The sequence below is a fragment of the Marmota monax genome, unplaced genomic scaffold (assembly GCF_021218885.2).
Source record: "Marmota monax isolate L192 unplaced genomic scaffold, Marmota_monax_Labrador192_F-V1.1 WCK01_AAM20220418_F8-fsc00105, whole genome shotgun sequence".
NCBI classification, from domain to species: domain Eukaryota; kingdom Metazoa; phylum Chordata; class Mammalia; order Rodentia; family Sciuridae; genus Marmota; species Marmota monax.
The window spans coordinates 6,274,651-6,293,548 of NW_026692947.1; the positions used below are offsets into that span (position 1 = coordinate 6,274,651).

General features: G+C 37.9%; 1 protein-coding gene across 3 annotated transcripts in view; it reads right to left on the bottom strand.

The window, feature by feature from the left end:
- Positions 1 to 4,957: 4,957 nt before the first annotated feature.
- The window catches only part of Lpgat1 (lysophosphatidylglycerol acyltransferase 1), a 118,208-nt gene continuing 104,267 nt past the window's right edge, over positions 4,958 to 18,898 (bottom strand). For all 3 annotated transcript variants that reach the window (XM_046452113.2, XM_046452111.2, XM_046452112.2), the window contains exons 7-8: positions 13,064 to 13,170; positions 4,958 to 11,236 (exon numbers count right to left, since the gene is read on the bottom strand). In XM_046452113.2, coding sequence (XP_046308069.1) covers positions 11,085 to 11,236; positions 13,064 to 13,170 — 259 coding nt within the window. In that variant the 3' untranslated portion in view covers positions 4,958 to 11,084. The remainder of the gene's footprint in view (positions 11,237 to 13,063; positions 13,171 to 18,898) is intronic.

Genomic DNA, 18,898 nt, shown 5'->3' on the forward strand with positions numbered 1-18,898 from the left:
TGGTGTGTGTATATAGAGTGGGGCAGAGAAAACTTCTCATTCTTTGTAATAAAATTATTTCCCTCCCTAGGCTATGTATATTTGTGTATATATAATATACAGTGTGTGTGTATATACACACACATTTATTATTATTATTATTATTATTATTATTATTATTATTATTATTATTATTATTATTTTGTACTGGGGATTGAACCCAGGGTACTCAACCACTGAGCCATATCCCATGTCTCACTAAGTTGCTTAGGGCTTCACTAAGTTGCTGGGGCTGGCTTTGAACTCATGATCCTCTTGCCTCAGCCTTCCCAACTGCTGGGATTACAGGCATGCACCTCTGCACCCAGCCAGAATGTAGGCAATGGTATGTCTGTTTTTCAGATATGCTTTGTTTGAATAGCAGCCCTAAACAGTATGAGACAAAGCAGCCTTTTTATGCATTCATTTCAAATGTTTTAAACCTCAGTTTAAAGGCGACAGAATAGAGCGGGATCCCAGAACTTCCCTCTCCTAGTACCCCAAGGAATAAACATGGAAAATTCACAAACAAAGCAAAAGTATAACAAGAAGCTCCAACAACCAGAGTCATCAACATGGAAGACAGAGGGCAGAGCACACACCAAAAAGTGCCAATCAAGGAAAGGCACAGAAGCTTCTAGAACCAAGTGGCTTTTACTTCACCCCCACATCAGAGGAAAAATATTCATTGAGAATATTCTGAACCGGGGGCAGGGGCTGGGGCTCAGTGGTAGAGCACTCGCCTTGCACTGTGAGGCACTGGGTTTGATCCTCAGCACCACATAAAAATAAATATATTATATCCATCTACAAAAAATAAAAATAATATCCTGAACCCTTCACCAATCCTCACCAATTCATACAGCAGACACCTGAGCAGGTGGTGGGGGTGGGGTGAGGAACTGAGACTTCAGGTCCCAGGACCTGAGCCATGGGAAGGGCTGTCCTTGGCTTGCTGTTTTCTAGGTGGGGTGCAGGGGTGAAGATTGCTCCTCTCACCTCCAGGCTTTTTCTTGCTACCATCTGAGAGCCTTAGATATAACCGATGAAGTCTGACCACGTGGGTTAGGATCTTAGCTACACCCAGTGAGGGGACTGTCTAGGTGAAATGAGCCTCATCATGTGGACTCACCATTGGGCCCAGCAGGCATGCGCACTGCCCTGAGATGTGTGGGTCTGAGCTTGTCAGTTCCCATTTGCTGGTTAGGCCTAGTGCTCTCCTGCTTCCGCAGCCCAGAACAAAAACCCTCAGTAGCTCAAAGCCTCTCACTTCCTTCCTGGCTGTGGTTTTCAGTCTTAGTACCTATATCACTGCCTGTCATTCCTCCTCTAACAAATGAGAGGCTCTTGCATGTGCTAGAATGTCCTGGTGCCTCTAGTGGGGCTGGAGAGGTGGCCCTGCTATTGTTCCTGACCTTCCTTTTTCAAGGCCTAGTGGAGAATAAATCAGTCTGGGCCTGTGTGCCTCTCCACCCACCAGGCCCTCTGGCTATTCAGCTCTAAATACTTCTCCAGTTTATTCCTGATCTCAGGCCAACACACTCTGAAGTTCTGGGTCCATGAGTGGTGGTTCAAGGCAAGCTCCCCACTGCACAATGGCTTGAGCAGTTCCAAACCTCTTCTAAAACACCATTTCTATAATCTGACTTCACCCTGCATCCTCCCTCCTAGAATCCCCACCTTCTGGTGTTGCTCTTCAGGTATTCTGTGAATGGTGGGTTGGCAACTTGCTGAGCATTGGGCTGGGGAAATCACAGGCCCTTAAAGGTTCTCAGCACCTCTTTCTTCCTATCACTCAGCTCACCTGCAGACCTAGCTCTGCCTCAGATTCTTCTGTAGTCTACCATGATACCTTGACAACCATAAACAATATTTGATTCTGATTTGCCCCTTTCCTCTGATACCCCACTTCCTAAGAAGCGAACACTGAGCACTTACACTGGAAGATAAAATGTCAATTCTTGAGATATAAACTTTGGAGACTTATGCAACTAGAAAGAGAAAACAGTTCAATATTACTTTCACCTTCCTGAAGCTTTAGGATGCTTTCAATGCAGTTTTATATTTAGGATCTTATGAATTATGCATAGAGAACCATCATCTGGTGGATAGCTCCCAAACACTAGAAATTACATTTCCCTCCTTTTTGATAATTAGTTCAAGGTCTTCACCAGTGACATCATGTCTCAGAAGCAAAAATAGGTCTCTATTAAGACTATGTAATGTCTTCTGTCTAGCAGATCCTATTTCCTCTTTATGCCCTCTTCTCACGTTCCTAACTGCCTCTCCAACCTCAGAGCTCTTTCTTGATGCTGTCTGGGCCCTGGGTGTATCAGATACAGTCTGAGTGTGCAGGGTTAGGAGCTTGGCTATGCTGATTATATCTGTCTACCTTAGAAACTCAAAGGACCCAGAGTTCCTAAAAGCTTATGTGACATTAATAGCTTATATGGCAGGGATACAATTAGGTTGGAGTTTAGGCACAGTTGTGTATGGGAATAATTTACATTCCATTAAACTCAGTGGGGGTGGGATAAACACAGCCCCTGGGCCGACACACAGCAAAATGTACTAATGTCCTATCTGCCCGGTGGCACATGCCTGTAATACAAGCAAACTCAGGAGGGTAAGGCAGGAGGATCTTGAATTCAATGCCAGCCTCAGCAACTTACACGAGGCTCTAGGCAACTTAGTGAGACCCTATCTCAAAATAAAAAATAAAAAGAGCTGGGGAAGTGGTTCTGCTGCTCTTCTCTGGGCTTGTACTAAGATAAGACCTTGAATTGAATGGTGTAATAAGACACTCGAGCCCTAGATGCAATCATGACCTAGAATTTATTAACCACTTCCAGTCTTATACCTGGAAATCAGAAATAAAAGGAACTGTTTTGAGATTGAAATCTTTATTCCCTTTAGTCTGAAACGAAGGCATTCTTTTTATCTTGTACCGCACCAGGCAAAGTCAAAAACGAAATGCATTTCACTTCCACATTCAAAAAGTTAAAATCATGATAAATCATGATTTAGACTTTTTTTTTTTTTTTTAATGGCTAACTGTAGCTCTGCAACAGCTGAGGGCAAACATAAAAAATTATCCTTTAGGGTTTGGGGACTATTATGTTTACTTTTAAAATTGAGGAAGAGGACATTAAAGAAGTTTTTAGATTCATCACCCCTTAACAAGTATACTTAGTCCTTGTCATTTAATTGTTATTTACTAAAAACAGAAACCTGAAGTGAGGCAAATCTGCTGTTTAGGGTAAACATTTGAATGAGAAATGCTGTTTCTAGTCTTCACAATTCTATCAATTACCCATGCCATTCGATGCCACCAGCAGTTGATCAAAACTATACCAGAATGAAATGTGCCATTCTAAAAACAAGGCAATTTCTGAAGTTTACTACTTCCAAAATCCCAAAGACCAATGAGCCATGCATCAATCAGTGTAAAAAATAAAGATTACTCTCAAACAAAACCTCTCTTAGATAGGTGTCCTTTGATTGAGTGATAGTACAACAGATTTAATCCTCTTAAAGTATTTGGAAACTCAACATTTTCATTTAATGGAAGTTATGGGCAAACTGACCAGAGCACAGAAACTTCTAGACCTAACTGATGGTCTTTATTCTAAGCTAAGGAATGCTTTGCTGTGGTAGCTGATCTTCAAAGATGGCTCCCAATGAACCAGGCCTCTGGGTATTTACGTCCTTTCTCCTTTCATAGACTCTCCCAAACTGAATCAGACTGACCCTGTGACAAAAGGAATGCAACATTGAAAGCATCAAAGTGTCACCATGCCAGTCTTGGCCCAATGCCCTAAGAAGTCTCGGTAGTTTCTGCTTTATGCTTTTGGGAGCTCCAAGCTATCCTTGCTCTCACTGGCTCACATTAAAGCTATCAGAATTCAACACATCCAATACAGGCCCACATGCCCCATTTCTAATGCCATCCTTTGTCCTTACTAGAATGTGTACAAATTGGGGAATGACAAAAAGTTCTATTGTGGCTTACTGATGCCTTGGTTTAAAGGATCATTTGTGTCATCGATATTTTGAATTGTTCCTTTGTTGAGCATCCTGGAGGGACTGCTGAATGGCTGGGAGGTATGCCTTTCTCCTATAAATGGGGAGCAGTTATCTGAAACGGGAGGATTCTCAGAGATGAGGAGTGATGTTCAGGAATGGCATGCTTAAGAGTTCACATGGAAGTAGATTTTCTTGACAACCATGAGTTTGAATACTTCTTAAAAATCTCTGTGTACGCATCTGTTTGTGGACAGCAGCTTCTGGCCTTCCCTTTGTCTTCCAACACTCCTGGGTTCTTCTTCCAGGCACTTCAAGCTCTTCTGATCTCTCCCTTTCATTCCAAGTATCTATTTTCTTTTCCCTCAACCGTCCATCAGCTGAGTGTAGATCCATAGAAAACTGCAGATAGACTTTCAGGAGTTTTTTGCATAAAAAATGAAACAAAGTGATGAAGATGCAACCATTGATATTTTAGGGGTAGTAGCTCAGCCTTATGTTTTATCATGACACTGCTAAGCTGCTATAATCACAAGCATGACTGAGTCCTCTCCCACCTGAGGTAAGTAATGAGTGGGAGCCTCATCTCCAGCTCCATTGAGTCTGACACCTAAAAAGCAAAAAGTATTCTGAGACCAGGTCTGCACCCCACAATATGGTCCATGCTTTCTAGCAGAAAACACTGTCTTGTCTTTCCCTATGCACAACAGGTTTAATCATACCTAACTAAGAGTATTCTGATTACGAAAGGGGCCTGCCTCATTTCCAGTGGTCGTCCCACCCTCCTCCCAAGATCCATTCTTATTTCTGTTTCCATTTGACAGAAACTGTAGAGACTTAGGTTGTTTTTTTTTGTTGTTGTTGTTTTTTGTTTTTCCCCTCAAGCCTATAAGAGTTTAAGAACAATGTTACCAAATCCTGAGAGGTAAAAATTTATTGATTTCTATCATATCAGCATGTTATGATATGGTCACGCCTGTTCACACAGCTGACTTCTTAGAGCCAAAAGAGGATTCTGTTTTTCCATTTAAAAATACATTTTTTTTTTCAGCAGGAAAAAACATTTTAAAAACGAACATTTTCATATTAAGTGGGTATTACAAACAACCCCCCCCACTCCAACTCATGAGGAATAGGGCTGGTCAGCGATAGATCTCTGGGTGCTTTAAATTTGCATTCCACCTCTGCCCCCAATCTGTTCTGTCTTCTACATAAAATACGTCTGGGGGAAAAGAAATTAGAACTTCACCAAAACAGTAGCCTAAATTCAGCCAGAAAAAAGAGGTAGACTGAACTGTAACTATTGAACTTATTTGGTAGATTGTGCAAAATATTTTAAAACATTTAAAATTTTCAGTGGGATCAAACATATTCTACAAGGAACTGAACAACTGAGGTTTTATATGCTTAAAACAAAATCTTAGAGATGCCTATACCACAATTACTTTACTTTGAGAAATGAAAGCTTAAAGCCAAATTGAGAACTATATACTTCCCCTGTACTTCAGGCAAAGTTTGCTTTTGTCAGATTCCTCAAAATCTAAAGCTCATGTGGTAGGACTGATCTTAATGCTTTTCCTACCCTTCAATCCCCTGCTAGGGTCAATAATAGAAATTTTCTCAGAACAGTGAGCAAATTAACGGGAAGAAGTTTATTCAACATTAATAGTTAAAACAAAATGAAACAAAAAGAATAGGGCAATGGTGTGCTGGTGACATCTACAACTGGCTCCCAAGGGCCAATCATTAAATTTCAGGGTTTTGCCAGCAGTTCTTAAACAATTGTTATTAAAATTATATAAACTTACAATTAGTGCTAAAGCTAAAAAGTGGTCTTGTATTATGGGTAAGAAAGAATTTAAAAGTAGATCACATCCTAGATTGAATGACAGTAAATTTCCTGGGAGATGAGCAAGTGGAGTAGGATATAATACCATAATTAAACTCATGTTGAAATGCAATTGTAGGTTGGCTAAAGGGTTCAGAAAAAAGCAACTAAGAATCTTGTGAGAATCAACTGGCTATGTGGAGTTTATATACAATGTTTATATTTTATTTTGTTTTTTTTTTGTGTGTGTGTGTGTTACACATCCTTGCTATCAGGAAAATTTATAACAAATTTGTGTAACATATATGAATATATATATTTTTTTCTGAGATAGTGGACCTTTAAACACTTATTGGCACACCTGGAGAATGAAGAGGAGAGGTTAGACCCTCTGACCCAGGGAAGGAGGTTCAGAGTTTTCTCATTGGATGTTTCAGCCTGTTCTTCTCAGCATGCTTCTGCAGGAGGGGCCCTAAGCACAGGTCTACAGGTATTAATGCCCAAAGAGCTCCAGTATGACACAGACCATCCCCACTGCTAAGAATTAAAGCACTGTACTTGGAAAAAATCAACTTTATTTTCTCTAGGTTAAAAAAAAATAGAACCAGCTATTAATTTTTGCTAAGAAAATGCTTCTTTTGGTGTTCATGTCTAAATTTCTGAAAATGCAACCTGGTTATTAAAATCATCCCGAATGCATTCATAAACCAGATCCATGTGTGACCAGCCCTTTACAAAAATTAATTACAGTTGCCACAGCCTTTACATTCATTCTTTTCATACATTACAACATGCAGATATACAAAGAAAGGTCAAACAAGTTGAAGTAAACATTACAGCATCAGGAAAATGAAAATCCATCTGTATAAAATAAATACAACTTTGTAATAACTGTAAAGAAAATGAAAGCAATTAACAAAAATAATGGCAGTTTAAAGTATAACTGTCTCATTACCCAATCATAAAATAAGTTACTGTAAAATGCATAGACTCTTTACATGTAAAGAATTTGTGCATCACAGTCATGTGTCCAACAGTTTTACACAATAAAAATAAAGCCATTCAAAATGTGTGCATACTTTGCAATTAGAATACACTTAATATTTTTTTGCTCTTTAAACTGTCTTAAAAATATTAAATGTAAAAATCCTCAGATGAACATCTTACAGAAAAACCCATATTTAATCTTCTATATGGCTACAGTCACCTTCCCCCAACAGATCAGCACCTCCAGCATTTTCCTAGGGCCCAGTTCCTAGTTGTTGGGGACTGGTGCAAAATGATTACAACAAAGCACCAAGCAATAACTGCTCCAGAGTACACTGGCTCTTCTGTGATACAGAATTTCACAACGTAGGTGTTTTGGTCCCAAACATCTTAGTCTCTACCCCTTATAAAATGAACTAGTATATCTGCTGCCCTGTGCTCCTTTTTGACTTTGCCTGGCATGTTAACACATGTAAAGCTCATAGCTCTGCAGGGCAAAAAAAAAAAGGGAAAAAATATAAATATTTTAAACCATTTTTATCCATCCTTTGTGGACTAGAGCTGAGCACACTCAATGGTAACTCTGGAGTGAAGTCCTATGTAGTGACTTCAGAAAAAGAACAAAGAAACAGTTAACTCTTCCTATTCAGTAGTGCAAATAAAACATTTCCTTTTTAAATATAAAAAAGAATACTAAGAAGACTACCCATGATTAAAGACTACATTCTATGATTATAACCAGGACCAACTAGTTTAGAAGAGTCTTCAGAGAAGTGATTGTCAAAAAACACTACTAAGACAAATCCACAAGAAGTAAGCAACATGAACAAAGAATGAAGGGCCATCCTCAGCATCAGATGGCAGCAACACTAGGATGATGTTCTGAAGCTTACACTAGGTGATGTAAGATTTCATTTTGATAAAAAGGCTGATAACGATATCAGTACAACCTATTCTTGATAATCAGGGATGCCTTTTCCAGCCCATTGATTATTCAGGCTTTGGAGTTTCCTCTTCCTCATAGCTCTCTGTCTTTCCATGTTATTTCACTACTCATTAACAGTCCTACATACACAGGCAAGAAAAAGCTAATAAACAATTTAAATCATTTTTTTTTAAATTAGCAAGCATCCCTAGAAGGAAAAAAGAGTTTGATGAAAAGTAAAACTTCAAACTCCTTCAAGAATCAGATTTTTGGCTTCCTTATGACTTATAACTGGATTAAGTATCCAGTAATTAATTTTCCAGTAATCTTTAGTTCCTTTACTGTGAAAAATTAAGGATTGGTTGAATATCAAAAACCAAAAACTACTTAATGAAATGACAGGTTTGAACTCAGCTATCTTTTTTAAAAAAAAATCTTCTGTTTAAATTCTCAACCAACTAGTTTGCTCCTCCAAAACATCATTTTCTACTCTGTAATTTTTCTTTACCCTCTATTGCTTTTAAGTCCATCTATCATGTGTATATTTCATCACCGATAATTGTTTCTGAAGTTAAGAGTGACTAGCTGGCTTGGTCACTTTTGCAGTCATGGAATCTGCTTGTGGCCAAGCAGATGCTCTATCACTGTTTCTTGGTGATGCCAGGATCCCAAGAGTGAGCTCTCAACTCTATCTCCTGTGGGAATCTAGGCAGTCCAGCTGAGACCAAGAAGTGCTGAGATTCTAAAGAACCACTGGTATAACACTGGCATAGTTTTGTTTTCTTTCCCCTTGACAAAATATATGACCTCCTTTCATCTCATTTTACAAAGAAAGTTCAAATAGGAATTTTTATTTAGCTCTGTATAGTGGCATATTGCTGCTTCCCCGATTGCCATAGAAGAACACTGATTTTTCTCTTTATATTTCCTAGTACAGCAGGTGAACTCCAGTTACTGACAAGGAAAGCACTATCAAGGCTCTCAAACAAATACATTTGCAAACGAAGAGAAAGAACATATTAGAAAGAATCAAAGAGGGGCAGGGTAGATCAAATACACATCTATTTACAACTCATGGATCAATTTTCAAAAATTAACTCACATCTATAAAGACTGTGGAAATGATACTGCACTTGAGAAATAAAGCATCTTACAGGAAAGTTTAATGTTACAGTATATTTAACAGTGTCACGTTCCTTTGGAGCACAGCGATGTCAAAAATGGCTCTAAGCCACATTTATGTATACTTTTTTTTTTTAAAAAATAGGAGAACTGTTCACTCTACCCTGTGACTTGCTTTGCAATGAGGGAAAGGTCTATAAGCTAGGACTATGCATAACTATTTTTTAAGAGTGAGCAACCTTTCCCCAGATGGCTAATATCTCAAATGAACAATTCATTTCATCTTGTAATTAAGTAATGTTTGCTGGATCTCAACCAGAAGCATCACTGAGCTTCTCTTTGGCTTCCTATCATCACTGACACCTTACAAGTGAGACTGGTCTCACTAACTCATTGTCACTGTAGAACACATAATGAAATGCTTCAGTTTCAAGAAAATTGCATTTTATAACAATTGTTACCAAACCAAACATATCAAAACTGTCTTCTGCATTTTAATAGTATAATATAATATTCAATGAGGTATTTCAGTTAATGCATCCTTCCCCTTCACATATATTGAGTTATCCTAAAGATGAAGCTGCTGTGGGCTTTTATTTGGTGTTGCTTTATCTTTCCCACACAACTGTGGGAAAATTCACATCTTTTTTTGGTTCATTGGAAAACAGAAACATTAGCCTTTATTTTTATTTTACAGCTTACTTCTCAGAATTGTTATTTGTGTAATTCGTGACAACAGGGGAGTCTACAGTGCTTAAATCACAGAAAACTACCACGGACTTATTAGATCTTAATCTTACAACCCTAAACTGAAAACATTCTCTATTTCAACACTGATGTAGGGCCAGCATTTTTTTGAGAAGAGTTTGGTTCTCCTGTGAGGTACATCACATAAACATACTGACCAAAAGGAAAAAAAAAAAAAGTTTTCTAGAAATAACAGAAACTTGATGTTACCCTCTTCAAAAGCAATTGGAAGAGACTGGGAAGCCTTTTGTGCAGGCCTCTCCTGGTTACACCAACCCTGAGAGGGGCAGCTCCTTGATATAATGCTGGAACACACTGCTGTCTATACAGATATGGAGGGGAGCCACTTGAGAACCAGTCACCAGTAGAAGCCAATGTCTGGCTCTAGTTCTTATTTTCCTAATGAACTAGTCTATTTTCCCTTAAATTGATCATCTAAATATTTTATGTTAATTTGTTCATCCATCCCCAAATGCATTTAGTGATACTATGTCAAAGAGGGGTACAGGGAGCCTCTAGTTACAAATAGGGTCACCCTGTCAGGGAGGTGCCCAATGCAGGGTGGTGCTGGACAGCAGCTGCGGGCAAAATTGCAGAGACAGGAGAGCCCCCGGGAAGCCCACTCACTGACGAGGCTTACTTTTGTCTTCAGGCTATGTTACTATCATTTGCTATATTGGCATCTGATAAAAGTGCATTTTGTAAAATACAATTATCAATCTATAATATGCCTTCTATACAAAAAGAGAAACAGGGTGATGCCCCCACCCGACCCTACCCTGGTGGAAAGGAAAGCATTAGCACATGTAAACATGGTGCTGGACTGAGCTAGCCTTCATAAAATCAGAGCCTATGCCAGGAGGTGTTCAGTGGACACTGGTTCCTCCCCACAGAGAATATCAACACTGCACCTGGTCAGGTGCTAAGGACTGAAGTTTGTTACTTCAAGCAACAGGGAAAACACTCTTTGGGAGGTGCCTCCAGCTCCCTCCCCTCATGGCTACTAGTACCACAGCCCAAATGGGTGGAGATGTGGGCACTGTGGCGCACTGCTCTAATAGGGACTGCTAGCTAGGAGAGATGTAATTCTGAGCTTGAACTAAATGACCAGGTAGATCCTGTGGCAACAGTTTCTTTCAGACAGTTTTTCAGGATGATTTTTATGATTTCCTCTTCTCCAAATGTGATGTTTGCCTATATGTGGTAGAATGTATCTCTTTAAAACATGAAATGTTCTTAAAATATATCAGCAGGTCATTATATTACTGATCCTCATTTTAATAGAGTTTTAAAATATCCCAAAGGGGGATAAATATTAATTCATCCACTGAATTTCCTTCGCTTCTTTTATATATTCTGATTTGCACATGTAAATAATGCACACTCATGAAAGTCTGAACTCCTATGGTGACCTTGACAAGTCCAAGTCAATTCCTAAAATAGGCAATGGTAAAAATACTCAATGATGTTGTACCACATACAAGCTGACAACACTGCAAAAGAGTATATAAGAAATAACCACGTGTTGCTGAGGTTCATCTCCCTGGAAACAGCTTCCTTCTGACCCTTGACAGGTGGAAAGGCTCCTGAAAGACAAGACAGAAATATTGTTTACTGCAAAGGCAGGTCTCCTACAATAAAAGTTGAATATTAATTTAATGAGACTCATGGGGTCTTTTTGTTTGTTTTTTTGAAAGCCTTCTGTAACTTTCCATTGTTCCTGAAAAGAGATCTCATTTGAAATACAATTTCCAAGCCACTAGGTTCTTCCTCATTCCAGCCTTTGCCTTTATTCTCTCTGCTGGAATGCCCCTCCTCAGTGAATCCTTCCCATATCAGAAAAAAAAAAAAAAAAAAAAAATGCCACTCCTGGCCCTTATCACTCACAGGTTTATTTCCTTCCTAAAATTTTCCCTAATCTGTAATGGTCTCATCTGTCCTTTTCTCTATCTATAGAGTTTTACTGTTTGTCTTCCACAGGAGTAAAATCTGCATGAGAACAGTTATTTCGGTAGCTTTTTCCCCTTATCTGGAGACATTTCCATAGTGGCTGGGACACAGGATCTGTGAAACTGACACCAAATAATTTCTGAAACAATATAATTTATACTAGTCCATTTGAAAATAAATTTTTTTTTGCCACAAAAAGTGATTATATAACACCAATAATATTTTTAAAAAGCAGTAGGCCTTATGAAATATGTCTTAATAATAAAAAGGAAAAATACAAAGCAAACAGATGCCTCTAAATTCTTTTCTGGAAAGCCAAATCATTTCAGAGCAATTTTACCTAAGGTCATCTTTAACACTCTTCAGCATTCAAACAATCTTTGTCCTTGCTGATAATCTCCCAGGGTAAGCTGATTCAAGAGGGGATTTGCTGCTCACAAGCAATTTACAGAGGGTACTTTCAAGTTTCAAGGTCTAATATGCAAATAGTTTTCTTAAAAAGAGGCCTCTACTATTGTTACTATAATTTAGGCCAAATATATGAAGGCAAGAAATTGAGGTTGAGAAAGTAGAGATCTTGGTAGTCTCTTATCACCCATACCTTCTCAGCTTTCTGTTAAACTAAAACACCAAGGCCATTCTCAGGTAAAGAACAACTTTCTGTTTACCTTTTTCTCCCTATAAAGGAGCTAGAAAATAGGCCTACAACATAGCAATTCATAAAGCATTTTGGTAGTACTGGGGCTGGGTGGGTGTTCTACTAATAGTAATTTCCTTCTTTCCTAACTTCCTTTTTTCTGCCTTCTTCTTCCCTCCTCCTATTTTGTTTTCACTGCACTTTAATTTTTTATAGGGTGCAGAGAATATTTAGAAAGAACCTTAGACTACATAAACATTTCTTTTCCTCTTAAGAATAAAAGACTTAAGTTTCTAATCCACGAAAACTTAAAAAATGAATGTTATCCTTTCATGTAAAGAATAAGCCAATAAAAACGTCAGTTAAAAATGACCTCGAATAGCTACAATGAGATTATATGATGAAATGCCAAAACTTTATGCTATTTGCTACTTCATAAAACATCCCACTATGTAGGGTTGGGGATGTAGCTCAGTGTTAAGAGAACCTGCCTATCATATATAAGGTCCTGGATTTGATCCCCAGCCCCCCACCCCAACACACACACACATTCTGTCTCATTTATAAAATGCCCCATATGATTATACATGTATGACTACAGTTGTTCACTGATTCTCTCTCCTTTGTGTGAAATCATACTCATTGCCTTTGCCCACAAGCTAATACAGAGCGAACTTAACATAAATTTGTCTTCATATCTTAAATACAGAAATACTTTGATTACTTTAGGGAATTTAAGGATTTGAAAAATGGCTATCTTCCCTAAAGCCTACCTTTAAGATTTCTGGTAATTTCATAAATGTACATAATAGAAAATACTGTGTACCTGTTTTATAAAAATGTGATAAGAGGTCCTCTTTTTCAATAAAGCGTTGATAAAGCCAATTGGCAAGGTCATCAGTCTCCAGGGGTACATCTTTAACTGGAAAGATCCTATCAAGGGTTAGGAAGAAAAAGGACAAACTTCTTTAATTCAAAAGTGAAAATCATTTAGAACCACAACTTAGCTTTAGTAATGAAAAACTGAATAAATTTATAGAAAATATCTTTGCTTTTTTTTTTTTTTTTCGGGGAAGAGGATAGCAGGGGCACTTGACCACTGATCCACATCCCCAGCCATATATATATTTGTATTTTATTTAGGGACAGGATCTCACTGAGTTGCTTAACACCCCACTTTTGCTGAGGCTGGCTTTGAACTTGTGATCCTCCTGCCTCTGCCTCCCAAGCCACTGGGATTATAGGTGTGTGCACCATGCCTGGCTCCATCAATGCTTTCTAAGGGTTGGTCTGAACTTCTCAAGGCCTTTTGGCTTTTTTTTTTTTTTTTTTTTAAACATTTATTTTTTAGTTATAGGTGGACACAATATCTTTATTTTATTTTGTTTTTATGTGGTGCCGAGGATTGAACCTAGCACCTCATGCATGCCAGGCTCTACCTCTGAGCCACAACCCCAGCCCCGGGCCTTTTGACTTTTGAAGTTGTTGTTCATTATAGTTCACTTATGTGTTTATTCAAACATTCACTAGCCTATCATGTGTTAGGTTCAGTTCTAGAGGCTGAAAATATACTTTTATATTGTCCTAATTTATAAATTATTACTGAGAATAATTATGTCTTTATATTTCCAGGTGGGAGCAATATGTAGAACAGATTAAGTTTTAAAATGCAGCTAAGCAGAATATGCTCAGTCATTTCACTAAGTACTAGGCATCATGATACATTTTAGCAATGTCCTTTGGCAGGAAAGTCAAACAACCAGATTGAATCTGCCCAAATTTGGTGGCTTTTCAGTAATTACACCATAATAATGGTTTCATGAGTAGGCACTTTCATTGATTAGAAATGGCTACTAGAACACTATTCACCTCTTTTGGCCAATTAACTTGGTATTTATCACCATGTTTATTCTTTAGTGTTAGATCTTATCTACTAACTTCCTGCCAACAGAAGATGATCAAGTTTCTTCCTATTCTCACCACACATGTGCATCATTTCCATAATCCTTATCAACTATGCAGTAAATTCAATGAGATATTTAACGTAAAACTTAGGTTCTGTATTATAATCAAACATTCACAGTCAAATCATGTAGTGAATTATGGCCTCTATTCCTTTATTGCCCATTTTTATTTTCCCTGGATTAAGGAATTACATTAATTTTATTTATATAATTTTCTATGTACAGATAACTAATTCAACCACAAGCTCCCAGCCAATTGTCTAGAATCAGTTCTCTAGTTTGGGTCCACAACTTTTTCTAAGAAGACTAAAAAGAAAATACTCCCTAGGTTTGCTGGACGTGGTGGCTCATGCCTGTAATCCCAGTGATTCTAGAGGCTGAAGCCAACCTCAGCAAATGAACATGGGCCTAAGCATTTTAGCAAGACCCTGTCTCAAAATAAAAAATAAAAAGGGCTAGGGATGTGGCTCAGTAGTTAAGTGCCCCTAGGTTCAATCTCTATTTCAAAAAAAAAAAACCAACAAAAACTTTTAGGCTTTGTTGGTAATTTGGTCTCTGTCATATCTGCTCAATTTTGCCTTGTGATATGAAAACAGTCAGAGACAATGTACACATAGATATGCAGGACTATTCAAGTAAAATTTTATTTAAAGATTTTACACACACTCAGGACTTGATGCCTGTAATTTTCATTCTATAAAGTCCTCTTGCTACCATCCTAATGATGCCCTGTACTCCTAAAATAGACACAATATTTTCTATACCTTGTTTTTCTTTTCTCTACTCATTTGGATAGAGCACATTCTCCAGTGGTTTCTAGAAAAAGGATACTTGAAATCTTAAAAGTTTGCAACAAATGCCTTTTTTTCTGTCTTGCTATAGCTTGGATCTTAAATATCCCCCAAAGACCCATGTATTGGAGGCGTGGTCCCCAGGAGGTGCTACTAGAAGGTAGTGGAACCTTTAAGAGGTGGGGCCTATTGGAAGACTTTTAGGTCATTGATGACCTCCTCCCCTTCCTTTCTCTTTGCTCTTTGACTAAGGAATAAGCTATTTTGCTTCACCACATGTTTCCACCATAATGTGCTGCCTTGTCAAAGGCCCAAAAGCAATAGGGTCAACCACTCACGAACTGAAACCTCTAAAACTCTCAGTCAAAATAAGATAATCTTTAGAAGTTGATTATCTTAAGTTTTTAGTTATAGAGACAGAAAGTTCACACTAACCTAGTCTTCAATCTTGGTTGATAATTTGGCTACACACAGAATTCAGAGTTAGAAACCATTTTCATCTCTTTTGTTGTCCTTTCTGGGAGATTTCTTATTTAATTTCTAAACATTTTACTGAGTTTTTATTTCTTTTATTGCATTTTTAATTTCTAGAACTCATACTGTTCTATGTTCCTTTTTAAAATATTCTATTATAGTTGCAATATCTTATTTTTATGAGAGGTTTTCAAAATTGTAATGGAAAGTTTAAACATTCACAAAAGAAGAAAAAAGGATTAATGAACTCTAATGTATATTATGATTTTTCAGCCACTGTCTTTCCGGTATTGCCTCTGTTTCTCTAAGTCATGTTTTATGTTTGTTTCAGTCTCTATCTTTCAGAGTTCAGGCTGGTTGGATCACTAGTTACCTGGTAATTCACTATTATTTGCTCACATTTACAGATGTTAGCTGAAAGCCCTCAGCATATAAGTGGAGTCCACTGGCTATAAGCCTCACTGATAGTCATCTGGCTGGGCCACCTAAAACTGTTTTTCCTCTTGAACTCACCCATTTTCCCAGGGAAAGGGCCTCTGATTTCCTGCCTCCAGAGGGAAGCTTTCTTGTAGCCAGAGAGGGGGTGGGGGTGGGGGTTGGGAATCTCAGCATTGGGCACACAGACATTTCTTCACCATGCTGTTTTCATGCTGGGACCTCTGCCTCAGCAGGGCTGCTGCTCCTCAGCACAGTTTCTATTTCTCTAGAGTAATCCTCCCACATTTGCCAGGATAGGGAAAGAATTATCAGTCAGCTGTGGGATATAGGGTAGGGGTTTTTAGTTCTTTCTAAACAGATTTTGACCAGTCTGCCCAAGCTTAGCAACATTTTAACCTCACTTCTATGGGTATTGATGCTGCCAGTCTTTTAGAAGTTCTAAAGTATAAATCAGGTGGGATTCTGGCTTCCCACAGCTGGCTCAGGGTTTTGTCATGTTATTTATTGCTTCATCTGTTTTCCAACTTATCAAGGTTTGTTAACATTGTCTCCAATACTGTTCTCTTCCTTGTGGGTTTGTATCTTTAAAAAACCCCATTTAGGGCTGGGGTAGTGGCTCAGTGGAAGAACGCCTGCCTGGTATGTGTGAGATGCTGGGTTTAATTCTCAGCACCACATACAAATAAATAAAATCAACAACTAAAAAATATTTTTTAAAAAAGACAACCCATTGAGTGTTATTTTACTGGGATTGGGGGAAAGAGGGAAAATAAACATTCCCATTCTCCATTTTATGGGAGATATGAAAGTAGATGAATTCAATCCTCTTTTTAGAAGCCCTCCAGCTATTTCTGAAAGGTCTAAAATGCTTGTTTTCTCTTTGTCTAGGGTCTACTATTTGCCATTTCTCAAAAGGGTCTAAATTGCTATTTCAGGTTTTGGCAAAATTTGTCAGTTACTTAGTAAGGATTTAAAAATTATAATGATGCATTCCATCATAAAAACAGTAAGCAACTTACATAGTAGAATCAGTAGAACACAATGCTCAGACCAGTCAAATAAATACAAAGGTTTCCAAAACAACAGAGTAACTACACTCCTTCAAAGGCTTTTAAAAAATTGTTCATGTACTAAGGTCATTAGTTCACAATTTGGGGGAAAAAATCAGAAGGAACATTACTTATGAATTACATTATAATCAGATTCCTTTCTTTTGCTACTTAAATTATAAAATATCAAATGGGGGTTATTTTAAAACCCAAAGTTATGCGTTACTGAACAAGAAAAGGAGGAGAGGAAAGAAGGAAAGAGTGTGGTATGAAAAATCTATTAAAGTCAATTTCAAGAACTCATATAGCTTTGACTCAACTTTTGTTTTCAATATGTAAAAGATTGAAAAGGAACCAAATTGTTTTATTTGCATAGAAAATGACTTTCCCAATTTTAACTATCTTTCTATTTCCCAAAATATAAAACTACATTTCTCCAAAGCAATAGTATAGAACTGTTTTGGTTGACTGGATATTTAAATGGAATAGGAGATCTTAAGGTATTAAAAACTTCAGGTTTGGGCTTGCAGCTACAATGGATGAACAACAGAAAGATGAATTAAACAATGTCTTAACTTATTAAAAATATTGGAATTGCTTACAGTATATGAAAGTATCCAATAGACTTGTATTTCTTAGCCCTTTTAAGACTTACATTCAGGACAGGGGTGGTTCCCAGCAATTTGGGATTTGAGGCAGGAGTACTACAAATGCAAGGCCAGCCTCAGCAACTTAGTGAAAATCCTGTCTCAAAATCAAAATACACATGAGCTGGGGATATAGCTCAGTGGTAGAGCACATTTGGGTTAAATTTCTAGTACCAAAACAAAACAACAAACACCTACACTAAGTCATCGAAAGATCGTTTTAAACGAAATCTTCTATTTCTCCTCTGCCCTCTCCACACCAGGTTCTGATTAAGGCTCACGAAGTGAGTACTCCCTGGCTAATATTCCCTTCTACAAAACAGTGAGGATTTGTAGGGGTGAACCTGGGGACACTTAAAGAGTCTGCTTTTTAGACACAATTAAAACAATCCCAGAAGGCAGTGTGGCATTGTGATTTGCAGACTGCCTGGGACTGAATCCTCACTCTATCATTTGCCAGCTGTGTGTCTTTGAGTAAGCCATATAACCTTGATACGACTTAATTCCCTCATCTGTAAAATGGGGCTAGTACAATGATTTACCTTACAAAGTGCTTACAACAGTACTTGATGTGGGCTAAACACTCATACAATATCAGTAGTGGTGGCCAGATCCCTCAGGGGAAGCATTACTGTGCTTCTTTGGGTTTAGCAACAGCTGCAACAGCTAAACTAGATCAGTATTTATTAGGAGGAGTTGTCACTCCGTAACTATTTCATATAATATGAGACTTTCCACACATTACATGTACACACATACACATACACACCCGTATATACATTCTCTTCCTCTATCACTAAAGCAACAATGAAGTCAGCCTCAAGCTAATCATATAAAAGTAAAAGTATAGTTGCTACCAAGTATTAAAAAGATGAATCCCTGACAAAGACTTTAAAGACCCTTTTAATAGCAATACTATATACTCAGAGATACAGAAACAAGGAGCTAAAAATTTCAAAATGCCATGGAAAATGTTATATGTTTACCATACCATGCTAAGCTCATATATCCTTACCCTGCTATATCTCAACTACTTGGTTGCAAAAGGCCACACTCCTTCTGTCTCAAGCCACCATCTCCACTTGAATGGATATTAAATGAAGATGATTAGTATAAAGAAAGTCAGTTTTTGTGAAGAGCCTTTCCCCAACTCCTTCTGTAAGAAGTCTCCTTAGTTATCTGCCATTAACATGTGTAGGTTAAGTTGGGCAGAAGTCTGTGAATGAGTAGATGTCTGTATCCTCCAATGAACCTTATATAATCTTAATTTTCAGGTAGGAAGACAAATTAATTCAACT